Source organism: Eucyclogobius newberryi, unplaced genomic scaffold (genome assembly GCF_026437365.1).
Source record: "Eucyclogobius newberryi isolate DKJ021-1_F unplaced genomic scaffold, fEucNew1.0.hap1 SCAF_15, whole genome shotgun sequence".
NCBI classification, from domain to species: domain Eukaryota; kingdom Metazoa; phylum Chordata; class Actinopteri; order Gobiiformes; family Gobiidae; genus Eucyclogobius; species Eucyclogobius newberryi.
In genome coordinates this window covers 10521473-10534694 of record NW_027315779.1, presented here as the reverse complement: position 1 = coordinate 10534694, position 13222 = coordinate 10521473, and the positions used below count along the sequence as shown (strand labels likewise).

The 13222-nt window shown below is 46.1% G+C and overlaps 1 protein-coding gene across 1 annotated transcript in view; it reads left to right on the top strand.

Annotated features, from left to right (window-relative positions):
* dbn1 (drebrin 1) overlaps positions 1-13222 on the top strand; it is a 71797-nt gene that overhangs the window by 48973 nt on the left and 9602 nt on the right. The window contains exons 3-12 of the mRNA XM_072446002.1: positions 2004-2116; positions 3306-3380; positions 4300-4443; positions 6975-7052; positions 7721-7872; positions 7991-8045; positions 8423-8479; positions 8689-8803; positions 9873-9953; positions 12811-12924. Coding sequence (XP_072302103.1) covers positions 2004-2116; positions 3306-3380; positions 4300-4443; positions 6975-7052; positions 7721-7872; positions 7991-8045; positions 8423-8479; positions 8689-8803; positions 9873-9953; positions 12811-12924 — 984 coding nt within the window. The remainder of the gene's footprint in view (positions 1-2003; positions 2117-3305; positions 3381-4299; positions 4444-6974; positions 7053-7720; positions 7873-7990; positions 8046-8422; positions 8480-8688; positions 8804-9872; positions 9954-12810; positions 12925-13222) is intronic.

The window sequence follows — 13222 nt, the reverse complement described above, 5'->3', positions numbered from 1 at the left end:
ATTATTCCCCTTGAAAGTTCAGATTTATAAGCCTTGATAAACGTTTAAGTGGTTATAATGGTCATTACATTTCTTGGTTATAATAACTCTTTATTTGTAAAAACCTATAAAAGTCCTGTTTCTCCAAGTAAAAGGATTCTATTAACATATCAAAGCTTTTCATGTGATTCTCTTTTACAATCTGGTGAAAAAACCTTTTGTAATCCAGACTCAGGTCAGTTCTATTTGGTACAAAACCTTTGGTCATAAAGCGACCAGTTTAAGACTTTAACATCTTTGTTTAGTTTGTATGTTTTGATCAGCTCCTTCCATGTCGTAAGCACAGATTTGACCCAAGGATTCTTGACTTCCTCCAAATGACTCAAGCGTCTGTCATGTGCCAGTAAGGCCTGTACAGGAACCTCAGGCACAACTTTACTCTCAATATAAGGTCTGTACAGGAACCTCAGGCACAATATTACTCTCAATATAAGGTCTGTACAGGAACCTCAGGCACCACATTACTCTCAATATAAGGTCTGTACAGGAACCTCAGGCACAACATTACTCTCACTATGAGCACCATCAAGCTTCATATTCTGGGTCACACCAGCGACGCTCTGATTTGAGCTGAAATAAAGTCATTTTCAACATTTTGAATTGGATTCAGGGTTTCCTGACCACATATTTCACTGAAATTCACTGAACACAATTATATTTCAGATTTGACTCAACGTTTGTCCCCAGTCTGACCGTTTGTGTAAAGTTTATAATTGTACTTCCTGGTTGGACACAAGCACAAATATGACACAGGGGTGATTCCACAGCTGTTACCTAGCAACCAGACTGTAAACAAGAGCCAGACTCCACATAAATGACACAACAGTTCTAACCTGACACAATAACACCATAAAACACCTTTATTTAGTCCAACCATGGTTTAAACTGTGTCGCACACTGATGACATCACAGAGGGATTCAGCTCTACTTTCTGTCCTCTTATTTTTCAAAATGTATTCACAAACTGCGACTAAATGGAAGTAAAACTATGATAAAATTTGTTTACCACAGATGTTATCGAAAAAGTCATAATTATAAAAACACGAGAATCTTCCTCAGAGATTTCTCCTGTTTAATCACGTGGACTTCCCAGGGTTATTCCCCCTGCAGCCAGTAGATGGCGCCAAAACAGTCATTTTGTTTTTATTTCAATATTGTTGTTTTTTTCAGTTTGAATAAGATACTGAATAATATTTGTCCGTTCAGAAAATAATTATCTAATCGGTAAATTTACTTTTAAGTCTATTTCCTCTTCATCGTACCTGATGTCTGTTCCTCTTCATCGTACCTGATGTCTGTTCCTCTTCATCGTACCTGATGTCTGTTCCTCTTCATCGTACCTGATGTCTGTTCCTCTTCATCGTACCTGATGTCTGTTCCTCTTCATCGTACCTGATGTCTGTTCCTCTTCATCGTACCTGATGTCTGTTCCTCTTCATCGTACCTGATGTCTGTTCCTCTTCGTCGTACCTGATGTCTGTTCCTCTTCGTCGTACCTGATGTCTGTTCCTCTTCGTCGTGCCTGATGTCTGTTCCTCTTCGTCATGCCTGATGTCTCTTCCTCCTCGTCGTGCCTGATGTCTGTTCCTCTTCATCGTGCCTGATATCTGTTCCTCTTCATTGTGCCTGATGTCTCTTCCTCCTCGTCGTGCCTGATGTCTCTTCCTCCTCGTCGTGCCTGATGTCTCTTCCTCCTCGTCGTGCCTGATGTCTCTTCCTCCTCGTCGTGCCTGATGTCTCTTCCTCCTCGTCGTGCCTGATGTCTCTTCCTCCTCGTCGTGCCTGATGTCTCTTCCTCCTCGTCGTGCCTCATGTCTCTTCCTCCTTGTCATGTCTCATGTCTGTTCCTCTTCGTCGTGCCTGATGTCTCTTCCTCCTCGTCGTGCCTGATGTCTCTTCCTCCTCGTCGTGCCTGATGTCTCTTCCTCCTCGTCGTGCCTGATGTCTGTTCCGTGTCGTTGCAGGAGGAGGCCTGGCTGAGATCACGCTGACGTTTGACAACAGTTTGGTGATGTATGGATTCTGTAGCATGAAGGAGCCGTCCGCAGCTCTGCCTCGTTACATCCTCATCAACTGGGTCAGTGCCCCGCCCCTTCAACTCCCCCAAAACTTTTACTCTTTTAAATGGGTTTATTTAAGTTACCGTTTTGAGGGACAAAACCTACTTTACATGAGTTTGTGAAGAAACATTGAAAACCACTAGAAACGACGGGGAGCTTCACTCAGTCTACACAAGAAACATATTACCGTATTTTCTGGACTATAAGTCACACTAGCCAAAAAGTGCATAATGGAGAAGAAAAAAACATATATAAGTTGCATTGCAGTATGAAATGCGGTGTGAAAATAACAAAAATCACATATAAGTTATAAGCATAAATATAAGTATAAGTCGCACCCGGGCCAAAACAATGAAAAAAGGACTAGCACTAGCATGATTGACACGAATACTCGTTAAACTTGTTAACACCTGGTAAAAGCCGTTGTTTTGGCCGTCTGCGCCGCACAAACGGGACAAAGCAAACGCACCTGAAACATGAGGGAAAAGTTCACACTAAAGCTTTAAAGGTCAAACTTTAGAGAAGCTTCTGAGAGTTTGAACATTGAACGAGTTTTAAAACATGGGCCAGACCTTTGAAACTCAAGATCATAAGACAGTCCTGAGAGATCTTGGGTTCTGTTGCCGTGGCAATCGGCAGCCATCTTAGGAGGGGAGAAAGAGAAACATTCTAATGGAAAGTACTGTAAAAACAGGGCAATAAAAGTCATAGGTTCCAGTGTTTTTAATGAACATATCATTGTTTATTTGTGTCCCAACAAAGCAGATTATGAACATGAATATTCAACATTTTATGCAAATTAATTGACATATAGTTTAGACGACCGGTTACCACGGTGACGACACACGCCGACTACACCTAGCTGCAGTGCGTCGCAGAGTTTCACCTGGGGAAATGTGTGAACCGGGCCGGAACGTTGCCGGCACGGCACCACTGCTCGTTTCTTTGGTTTACGAGACGAGCCTTGGTTTCCATGGTTACACACTGCAGTTGAAATGATGCAGTTCATTATCATCGAGTTTCATGTTGAATCAAACTTTACTCTGCTCCGTTTTCTGACGTTTAATGCATCATTTTTACAGACTTGCAATGGTTTAAATTAAAAACAAGGTAACTTTAGAAACTTCAGCGTTTTACTGGAGCCGGTGTTCAGGACAGCGCCCCCTATCCTCCCAGTGTTGTCATTGTGTGCTTTGTGTGTTACAGGTGGGCGATGACGTCCCGGATGCCCGTAAATGTGCCTGTGCCAGCCACGTCGCCACCATCGCAGACTTCTTCCAGGTCGAAAACGTGAAGAAAACAGTTTTTTCTTTATCCGACGTTAAATGGACGTGAAATGCTTTTGTTCAATGTCTGAAATCGTTAAAAAACCAACACAGACTTGAAATAAATATGGAAACGTGCCCCTGTCGGCCCCTGTCCCTCCCTGTTGGCCCCTGTCCCTCCCTGTCGGCCCCTGTCCCTCCCTGTCGGCCCCTGTCCCTCCCTGTCGGCCCCTGTCCGTTCCTGTCGGCCCCTGTCGGCCCGTGTCCCTCCCTGTCGGCCCCTGTCCCTTCCTGTCGGCCCCTGTCGGCCCGTGTCCCTCCCTGTCGGCCCCTGTCCCTTCCTGTCGGCCCCTGTCGGCCCGTGTCCCTCCCTGTCGGCCCCTGTCCCTCCCTGTCGGCCCCTGTCCCTCACTGTCGGCCCCTGTCCCTCCCTGTCGGCCCCTGTCCCTTCCTGTCGGCCCCTGTCCCTTCCTGTCGGCCCCTGTCCCTTCCTGTCGGCCCCTGTCGGCCCGTGTCCCTCCCTGTCGGCCCCTGTCCGTTCATGTCGGCCCCTGTCCGTCCCTGTCGGCCCCTGTCCCTCACTGTCGGCCCTTGTCCCTCCCTGTGCCTTAATCTTGCCTTAAGGTAGTATTTTCTCATTCCTGGAAGCTGAGGTGACACTGAACTAAACTTGATGGTTTCAGATTATTTATAACGTCTCAGGCTGTGAGTGTGATATTTAGTTACCGGTTTATTTAAGGTGGATTTTACTAATTGCAAGTAACTGAGGTCATTATGAGCATGTTGGTTTAAGGCGGTATTCTTACATTCCGGTGTGTAGCGGTCATTGTTGGCGTTGTTTGCAGGTTCATTGAAGATGACATTGTCTGATTCGAGGGGACACTCGTGATGAAACGTTCACGCACACGTCTTAAGGTGGTATTTCCTGATCACAGGGTGTCAAGGTGATTGTGAACGCCAGCAGCCTGGAGGACATCGAGCCCTCTGCGATTGGACAGAGACTGACCAATGGGACGACGGCAGTGGCCAGCCCAGTCCTGAGCCGCCTTAAAACCAGAGAGGACGAGAACCCGGATGTGGTACGTTTAGCTTTGAACACGGTTTGCAAACGTAGGAACTTGTTTCGGCGTTATTTATTCATCTGACGGGTTGGAAAAAAAGGACAAATGGATTGGTAAAAGGTAAATGTGGCAGAATAAATCTTTTTCAATGATGATTGGACAAGAGAGAACGCAGAAACACAACAGAAAACACAAAAGAAAACACCAAAATGTGACTTAATGCGACAAAAACATGACAATGTAACAAAAACGCTAACTAAAAGTGACAAAATGGGACAAAAACGCAACTGAAAGCGACTCTTGGTGACTAAAGTTGAACAAAAGTGGCAAAAAATGACTCTACGTCGCTAAAACGCCCTATTTCCACAAAGCTAACATAGCACGTTAGCAACACCCGCTTCCTGTTTATCGGCACTCGCTTTGTCGAAAGCCAGAATCTGATATTTCCAGGTCATAATGCGTCTGACATGATCCAAAGCCAAAGCACGACATAAAGAGAGGTTCAAACGCGGCGTCGAGGCTTTGAGAGAAGTCAAAGAAATGAGACAAAACTGTTCCTGTGCACGCTAGCTTTAGCCACGCCCCTCACATGCAGAGAAGTCAAAGAAATGAGGCAAAACTGTTCCTGTGCACGCTAGCTCTAGCCACGCCCCTTACACACACACATTGGAATTACTTTTTTTGACTCGCTCAGATCGGCTTCAGGATTAAAAAGTATGGTTCATGTACGATTTATATTTATTTGTCGTGAAAATGTCGCCAGTAAAAGAGGGGCCGGTGGAAACTTGGCCCTTTTCCTTACTTTTGTTTACTTGTTTACCTTCACCCAGTCACTGCTTTTCTTCCTGGAGACTTATCTAAAATAATTCATGTACAAACGTACATACACAAGTTATATACAGTTGTATCACGTCAAAGTACATTCAAACAAGAGTGATCTTTATCAATAACACTTTGAACACAATAATAGTCTTAAAGTGACGTATGACACGTTTTACCATGTTCTAATTCTGACTTTATTTGGTGTGTTCATAGCAGTTATTTATGGAGAAAACGCTGAAAAATCTTCAGAAAATGACAGGAAGTGACATCACACCTGGGAAATCACATTCCAGTCAATGTTTATGCAGAAGTTACTAAAGGAATAACTTACTCAGTAACAATTAATTACAACAGAATAAAGTCGCTCTCATATAATTATTTGTCAAATTAAAATAAATTGTGATATTGGATGAGTTTTGGCCCAGTGTTTGCTGGGTAATGTCCAAGTGTGATGTCATCAATTACAAACAGGAAGTGAAGTTATAAACCTAAAAGAAAATTAGCTATTTTGGGAGAACTCTTTTTTTTAAATTTGCAAAATTCGAAATATATTTATCTTAACAGCATTTCAGTTTCAATGAGTCGTCTGACCTGTAGGGGGCGCTGTAAAGGGCGCTGTAGGGGGCCCTTAGGAGCTGTAAGGGGCGCTGTAGGGGGCGTTGTAGTGAGCGTTGTAGGGGTGCTGTAGGGGGGCGCTGTAAGGGCGCTGTAGGGGGCGCTGGAAGGGGGCGCTGTAGGAGGCACTGTAGGGGAGCTGTAGGGGGCCGTTGTAAGGGGGGCGCTGTAGGGGGCGCTGTAGGGGGCGTTGTAAGGGGGGCGCTGTAGGGGGCGTTGTAAGGGGGGAGCTGTAGGTGCGTTGTAAGGGGGGAGCTGTAGGGCCGTTGTAAGGGGGGCGCTGTAGGGCCGTTGTAAGGGGGGCGCTGTAGGGGGGTGCTGTATGGGGTGCTGTAAGGGGCGTTGTAAGGGGGGGCGCTGTAGGGGCGTTGTAAGGGGGGAGCTGTAGGGGCGATGTAAGGGGGGAGCTGTAGGGGGCTGTAAGGGGGGCTGTAGGGGGTGCTGTAGGGGGGTGCTGTATGGGGTGCTGTAAGGGGCGTTGTAAGGGGGGGCGCTGTAGGGGCGTTGTAAGGGGGGAGCTGTAGGGGCGATGTAAGGGGGGAGCTGTAGGGGCGATGTAAGGGGGGAGCTGTAGGGGGCTGTAAGGGGCGCTGTAGGGGGTGTTGTAGTGAGCGTTGTAGGGGCGCTGTAAGGGCGCTGTAGGGGGCGCTGGAAGGGGGCGCTGTAGGAGGCGCTGTAGGGGAGCTGTAGGGGGCCGTTGTAAGGGGGGCGCTGTAGGGGGCGTTGTAAGGGGGGCGCTGTAGGGGGCGTTGTAAGGGGGGCGCTGTAGGGGGCGTTGTAAGGGGGAGCTGTAGGGGCGTTGTAAGGGGGGAGCTGTAGGAGCGTTGTAAGGGGGGCGCTGTAGGGGGGTGCTGTATGGGGTGCTGTAAGGGGCGTTGTAAGGGGGGGCGCTGTAGGGGCGTTGTAAGGGGGGAGCTGTAGGGGCGTTGTAAGGGGGGAGCTGTAGGAGCGTTGTAAGGGGGGCGCTTTAGGGGGTGCTGTAGGGGGCGCTGTAGGGGGGTGCTGTATGGGGTGCTGTAAGGGACGTTGTAAGGGGGGGCGCTGTAGGGGCGTTGTAGGGGGCGCTTTAAGGGGCGGCACGTACATGACCGCTCTTTGTTTTCCCATCGCAGGGAACAGTTTATGAGAAAACCAACGCGGAGATGGAGATGAAGAAGATCAACAGAGAGGAATTCTGGGAAAAGGCAAAGGTACTGTAAGACCCCATGTTAAGACCACATGTTAAAGGTGGAATGGACAATTTTTTTGGCATAAATCTGAGTCTTATTTCCTCGTGGCGTGGACTGCCGATTAGTCCTGCCACGTATCATTCATAAAACGCACCTATCGCTCACCTGCAGCCGCGTGCGGGTTCGTCCCTACGTTTCCCTGTGTCTAAGCGCATTGATCTATCATAATATAGTTCCCTCAGTGTACAGGGCAAAATGAAGACAGAGAAAGACTGTTCGAGCTGACTCAGAAGAAGACTGAAATCTACGGGAGACGAGAGAAGCGATGCGATCCGTCGCGCTAATAAACAAACACACGTGTGTGTTGTTTCAGTCCACACAGGGGAGTGCGCATGCGCACTTCCACCTGCGTTCTTATATCGCCGAAAAATCGTCCATTGCGCCTTTAAGACCCCATGTTAAGACCACATGTTAAGACCCCGTGTTAAGACCCTGTGTTAAGACCCCCGTGTTAAGACCCCCGTGTTAAGACCCTGTGTTCAGACTGCGTGTTCAGACACGTCTTCTCGAGTATTTACCGTCATGTAAGACATCGTTAACTGAACCCATAAAATAATCAAAACGGGATCAAATTTAACTCAAACTAAGACTAAAGAAGCAAAAAGTAAAACCGGGACTTTTATTTTCAGCGAGAAGAGGAACTGAGGAAGGAAGAGGAGCGGAAGAAGGTAGTAGAAGAACAACGGAAATTTGAAGAAGAACGAATGGAACTGGAACGACTGGAGCAGGAAAACCGCGAGAAGAGATACAGAGAACGAGAGCGGGAGATCGAGGAGCACAGGTCAGGATTAGAGCTTAAATAAACCAGAGTTAAAGAGAAGGAGAGATCTGCCCAAAGCACAAAGCTGCTCTGTGATTGGTCCAGTTCCTCTGACGTGGTTTGTGTCCTTGTCAAACAGGAAGAAACTACAGGAAGAGGAAGAAGCCAAAGAACGACAGCAGAACCAGCCTCCGGTAACACAAACAAACAAACACACAAACACAGTAACATGGAGGAGAACCTGAAATAAACTAGACTATGTCGCCCTCTGCTGGCCATATCAAGCATAAGTCCGAGCTTCAGCCAAACACACATAACGAGGCAGTTTGTGTACTTTATATGTATGTACTTTACAAGTTTGTGTAATTCATACGTCTTATTGTAGGTTTCATTTGATCTAGACTCTTATTATTCATAAATCGTTTGTGTTTGTGGCTTTGTGGACGTGACGTTTCAATGGTTGATGCACTTTTAAGAATTGTAACATTATTCATGGTGTTTCGTGAGTTCCTCGGCCCCGAAAGAGAAATTCAGACGTTTAAACTTTAAACGTTTGAGTCTGTGTGTTCAGGGGTCGGACCCAAACGTCGAGGACTCGAGTTTGGACAAGAAGGAGACGGAGGTCGAGGTGAGAAAATCCTCTAAAACATCTGACATTTGACCCAACGAAACACTCAAAAGCTCAAAGTTTTCCTGGTGAAAACTGCTCATAGAACCAGTTTTGAGTGTGTGTTTTTGTTGCCTTTTAGTCCAATCTTTTCTACAAATTGTGATTAGATATTCGAGCTGAAGCGAGTCCTCGTCACGGTTGTTGTTTGTTTGTTTGTTTGTTGTCAGGAGGCGAAGGCGATCATCGCTCAGCGCTCGGGAAACCCTCGAGAGTTTTTCAAACAGAAAGAGCGTTCCATGACCATCTGCGTGGACTCGTCTCCCGTGTCCGTGCACCGGCCAGGTGAAAACACACATTTTATTTGTGTTTTACATTTGAGCTCATTCTCTTTTTACCTCATTTTCGATGTTAATGATCAAACGTTATAAAGTTGTCGAACGTTAAACTCGGACTGGATTTAGGGACTTGGGATTCTACTGGGACTAAACCAGGACTAAACCAGGATTTAACCAGGACAAAGCTGCCAATCAGGAGTGAAAAGCAGTCGAAGCGTCTAAAGAACATCCAGAGCAGAGGCTAAACTAGAGCTCTAAATCTGTGAAGAATTATACATTTCTTTATTTATTTACACAAAAATCAACCGTAATTCCTCACTTTCACGTCGACGAGTTTAGAAGCGTTTTTCACAACACTAACTTTAGCACGCTAACTTTAGCACGCTAACATCAGCACCCTAACTTTAGCACGCTAACATTAGCACAGAGGTTGCGCAGTGGCTTTGCGCCAGGGTTCAGCGGGACAGTTCGCCGATTCCTCGGCTGAACTGCAGGTCAAGAGCTGGTTTATACGGGTCAGAAACCGGGTCAGCCACAGAGTTAACGCCAAAATAAATGTAAAGACGCGACGTTCTTCATCAGATCTTTAGAATCAGAACCAGACGAATAATTAAAGGTTCTTAAACTGAACTTCTCACGTGTCTGATATCGCACTAACTTCATTATCCCTTTTCTTTTCTTTTCATTTTCTTATTCCTCTTCTTGCTTGTTTGCTCCTGTCATTCTCCTGTCATTCTCCTGTCATGCTCCTGTCATGCTCCTGTCATGCTCCTGTCTGCTCCTGTCTGCTCCTGTCATGCTCCTGTCATGCTCCTGTCTGCTCCTGCCTTCTCCTGTCTGCTCCTGTCTGCTCCTGTCATGCTCCTGCCTTCTCCTGTCTGCTCCTGTTGGCTCCTGTCTGCTCCTGCCTCCTCCTGTCGGCTCCTGCCTGCTCCTGTCGGTTCCTGTCGGCTCTTGGTTGCTTTGTTCCCTCTCTTCCGTCCTCAATTGGGACTTTTTGGGGCCCCTCGGCTTGTTTGGGGCCCCTCGGCTTGTTTGGGGCCCCTTGGCTTGTTCGGGGCGTCGCCGTGCGAAAGGCCGATTGGACAGTCCGTTCTTGAAGCATCAGCACGGCCCCAGCACGCCGCCGCCTCACGCGCGGACGCACCATCTCTCCGGTACGTAGCCAAACCTCACAGTCACCGACGAGCGCGGAGGATAAACAGCGACCGGGGCCCCGAAAGCGGAGGCCCCGAAAGCGGAGGCCCCGAAAGCGAAGGCCCCGAAAGCGGACGTCTTCTGACCAAGGGTTGATTTTTAAGTTTGAAAGACTTTAAAACCGTTAAATTAGCTAAGGGGCGAATTAGGGGTGTGGCTAAAATATCAAAATATCAGTAAATCGTGATGCTAAATGGTGTGATGCGATATCGATATTGCGGACGGCTGAATCGATCGTCACGAGTCGATCTTTTGGGACAGAGCGAGTTTTGAGGTCTAAATTGGTTCATTTTAAGCACGTCGCGGTTTTGCAGAATCAAATTCGTGGTCGCGGCGCAAACCGACGTGCAATTCAGGTGAAATTATTATGTCTTTCGTATGGGGAAATTACCTCTGAAAATGTTCAAATCAGGAAGAAAATTTGCCTGAAACGCAAAACGATTTGAATTTCACGCAAGACAAACTAAATTCTTTCTAAATTCCTAAATAAGCAGTTTTCGTGCCTTTTTATCGTTTTGTGTTTGTCGCTCGCTGCTCTAAGTCTTTCTGTTTTCCTGGTTTCTCTGTCTCTACAGCAACAGTTTCACTTTTCTCTCAAACAAAATGTTCTGCTTTTCTGACTCACTTCCTGTGTTTTCTGCCCGTGTCGGACCTTTGCACGTGTATTTCCTCCCGGTGAATTCGAGTGAGTTTTGAACGTCTCCGCCGCCGCTTGCCGTGTGGCCAGTGCAAATTGTCAACGTGACATTTAAACGTGGTCATTATGCCGACGTTTCACAAAGCACGCCAGCTGAACCCCGAGTTTGGCTGTTAAAGGGGCGGTACTTGACTTTATTTCCTCTAAAACACATTTAAAAATATTACAGCGAGAAATAAACCGTAATCATGACTTTATTCTGTGCTTTTATACCCGTCATTCATATAAATTATTGTTTCATGCCAATCGAGCAGGTATTTGTAGAGAAAACTATGAAAAATCTGTAGAAAAATTACAGGAAGTGACATCACACCAGGGACAGGACGGGACATCACACCAGGGACGCTCATACAGGAAGTGACATCACACCAGGGACGCTCATTCAGGAAGTAACATCACACCAGGGACGCTCATACAGGAAGTGACATCACACCAGGGACGCTCATACAGGAAGTGACATCACACCAGGGACGCTCATATAGGAAGTGACATCACACCAGGGACGCTCATACAGGAAGTGACATCACACCAGGGACGCTCATACAGGAAGTGACATCACATCAGGGACGCTCATACAGGAAGTGACATCACATTCCAGTCAAAATTTAGGCAGAATTTACACAAAGAAACACATTTTTTGACTCTTTAAACATTAATTCAACAAAATAAAGCCGCTCTTGTGTATTTTTAATTGTCAAATGAAAAAAGTGTGACATTAAATTAGTTTTGGCCCAGTGTTTCCAAGTGTGATGTCATCAATTACAAACAGGAAGTGAAATTACAAACCTAAAATTGAGCTACTCTAGGATAACATTTGTATAATGTTTTAGCAAAATTCAAAATGTATTCATCTTAATTGCGTTTCAGTTAAATAAGTGTCCGACCTGTAGGGGGCGTCTGACCTGTAGGGGGCACTCACAGTGGCGCTGGTTTGCTTTGGAGATGTTCGGCAATAATGTAAATAATATAACATTATTCATTTAAACAGAAATGTCCATGTTGTGAGTTATTGCATGTTCAGTTGTTTCATTGGTGCCATTTCAACATGTGGTACGTCCTTGTGATGTCGTGATGAGTCCAGAGAGTTCATTTTGGGACGCAGAGTCCCGAGAGTTAATTTTGTGACGCAGAGTCCCGAGAGTTAATTTTGTGACGCAGAGTCCCGAGAGTTAATTTTGTGACGCAGAGTCCCGAGAGTTAATTTTGTGACGCAGAGTCCCGAGAGTTCATTTTGTGACGCAGAGTCCCGAGAGTTCATTTTGTGACGCAGAGTCCCGAGAGTTCATTTTGGGACGCAGAGTCCCGAGAGTTCATTTCGGGACGCAGAGTCCCGAGAGTTCATTTTGTTGTCCAAAGGTATAGCGCCCGTGGTACGGTGTAGTTGCGGCAGTGATAAAGATGCTTTTGCACAAGGGAAGCGCGAAGAAGACGAAGAGAGATCAAGTGTCACCTTGACTCAGTGAGGCCAGATTGGTGAAAAAGAGCCTTTTTTTTCATACAAATTGTTGTGCAAAAACATAACTTCATCTCGTCGCTTCCGGTGGCGTTTATTCGGACATAAACGTGGATGGATATTGTGAGAAGAACTAAATGTGCATTTCAACGGTTCCGCAGGACGCTTTATTCTGACTCTTTCGCCTCAGTCATTCAAATTTGAGCTCTTAAAGGTGCACCGTGTCACTTTTCATTGGCGTGAATGTTCCCCAGTCTCTATATCCATGGTTATCGAGAAGCAGAAGGCCATAAAACATTAAGATAGATGCGTTTGATGCCTTAAATCTTCCTCTTGTGTCTGATATTGATTGATTTGAGGTTCCGGAGCGGCGACCTCGACCAAATAATCACGAGCGACTTTGAAACTCTTCCCGGCGATCGTTCCCGAGTGACGCGGTGCACCTTTCAGCGAATCAGATCATTGGAACACAGCGGCGGTTGAAAATGAGCAGAAAAGAGTCTGTTTTGTGGACTTTAAAACCGTGGAGGAGCTCTTCCCGGAGGACACAATATCCAGTTTGTTTCTCCATTGTGACGTGTTGTGGCTTTAGCTCAGTGTCTCTGATTTGAACTGGCCGTATGAAGTGGACGAATAACCGCGTGTGTCTTTGAATTTTCTTTTTTAGATGACACCGAAATCGACATGGACGACGACGACGAAGGCACGAGGCGCAGCATGTCCACCGTGTCGCCGGGTCCCAAGACGTTCAGCACAAAAGTGGACGGCGCCGACCTCTGGGGTGAGACCCTCATGGAAGACGCTGGTTTCTCACTAACAGTCATAATGTGGAACCTTTTTTTTTTTTTTACATTTAAAGAAAAAAAATAATTTTAAATATTTTTAAATCATTTTTACCATTTTACAATTGTTAGATTTTTTTTTTTACAATTTTATTTGTTTTTACAAGTTTTACCATTTTTTTCCATTGTCACCTTGTTTTCCGTTGATGCTGTTTATGAGCTCGTCTTCTCTGAGCTTCACAAAAACACTTGGTTTACACTTTCCTAGATCCGGAAGTCCATAAGATAAGGGGAATA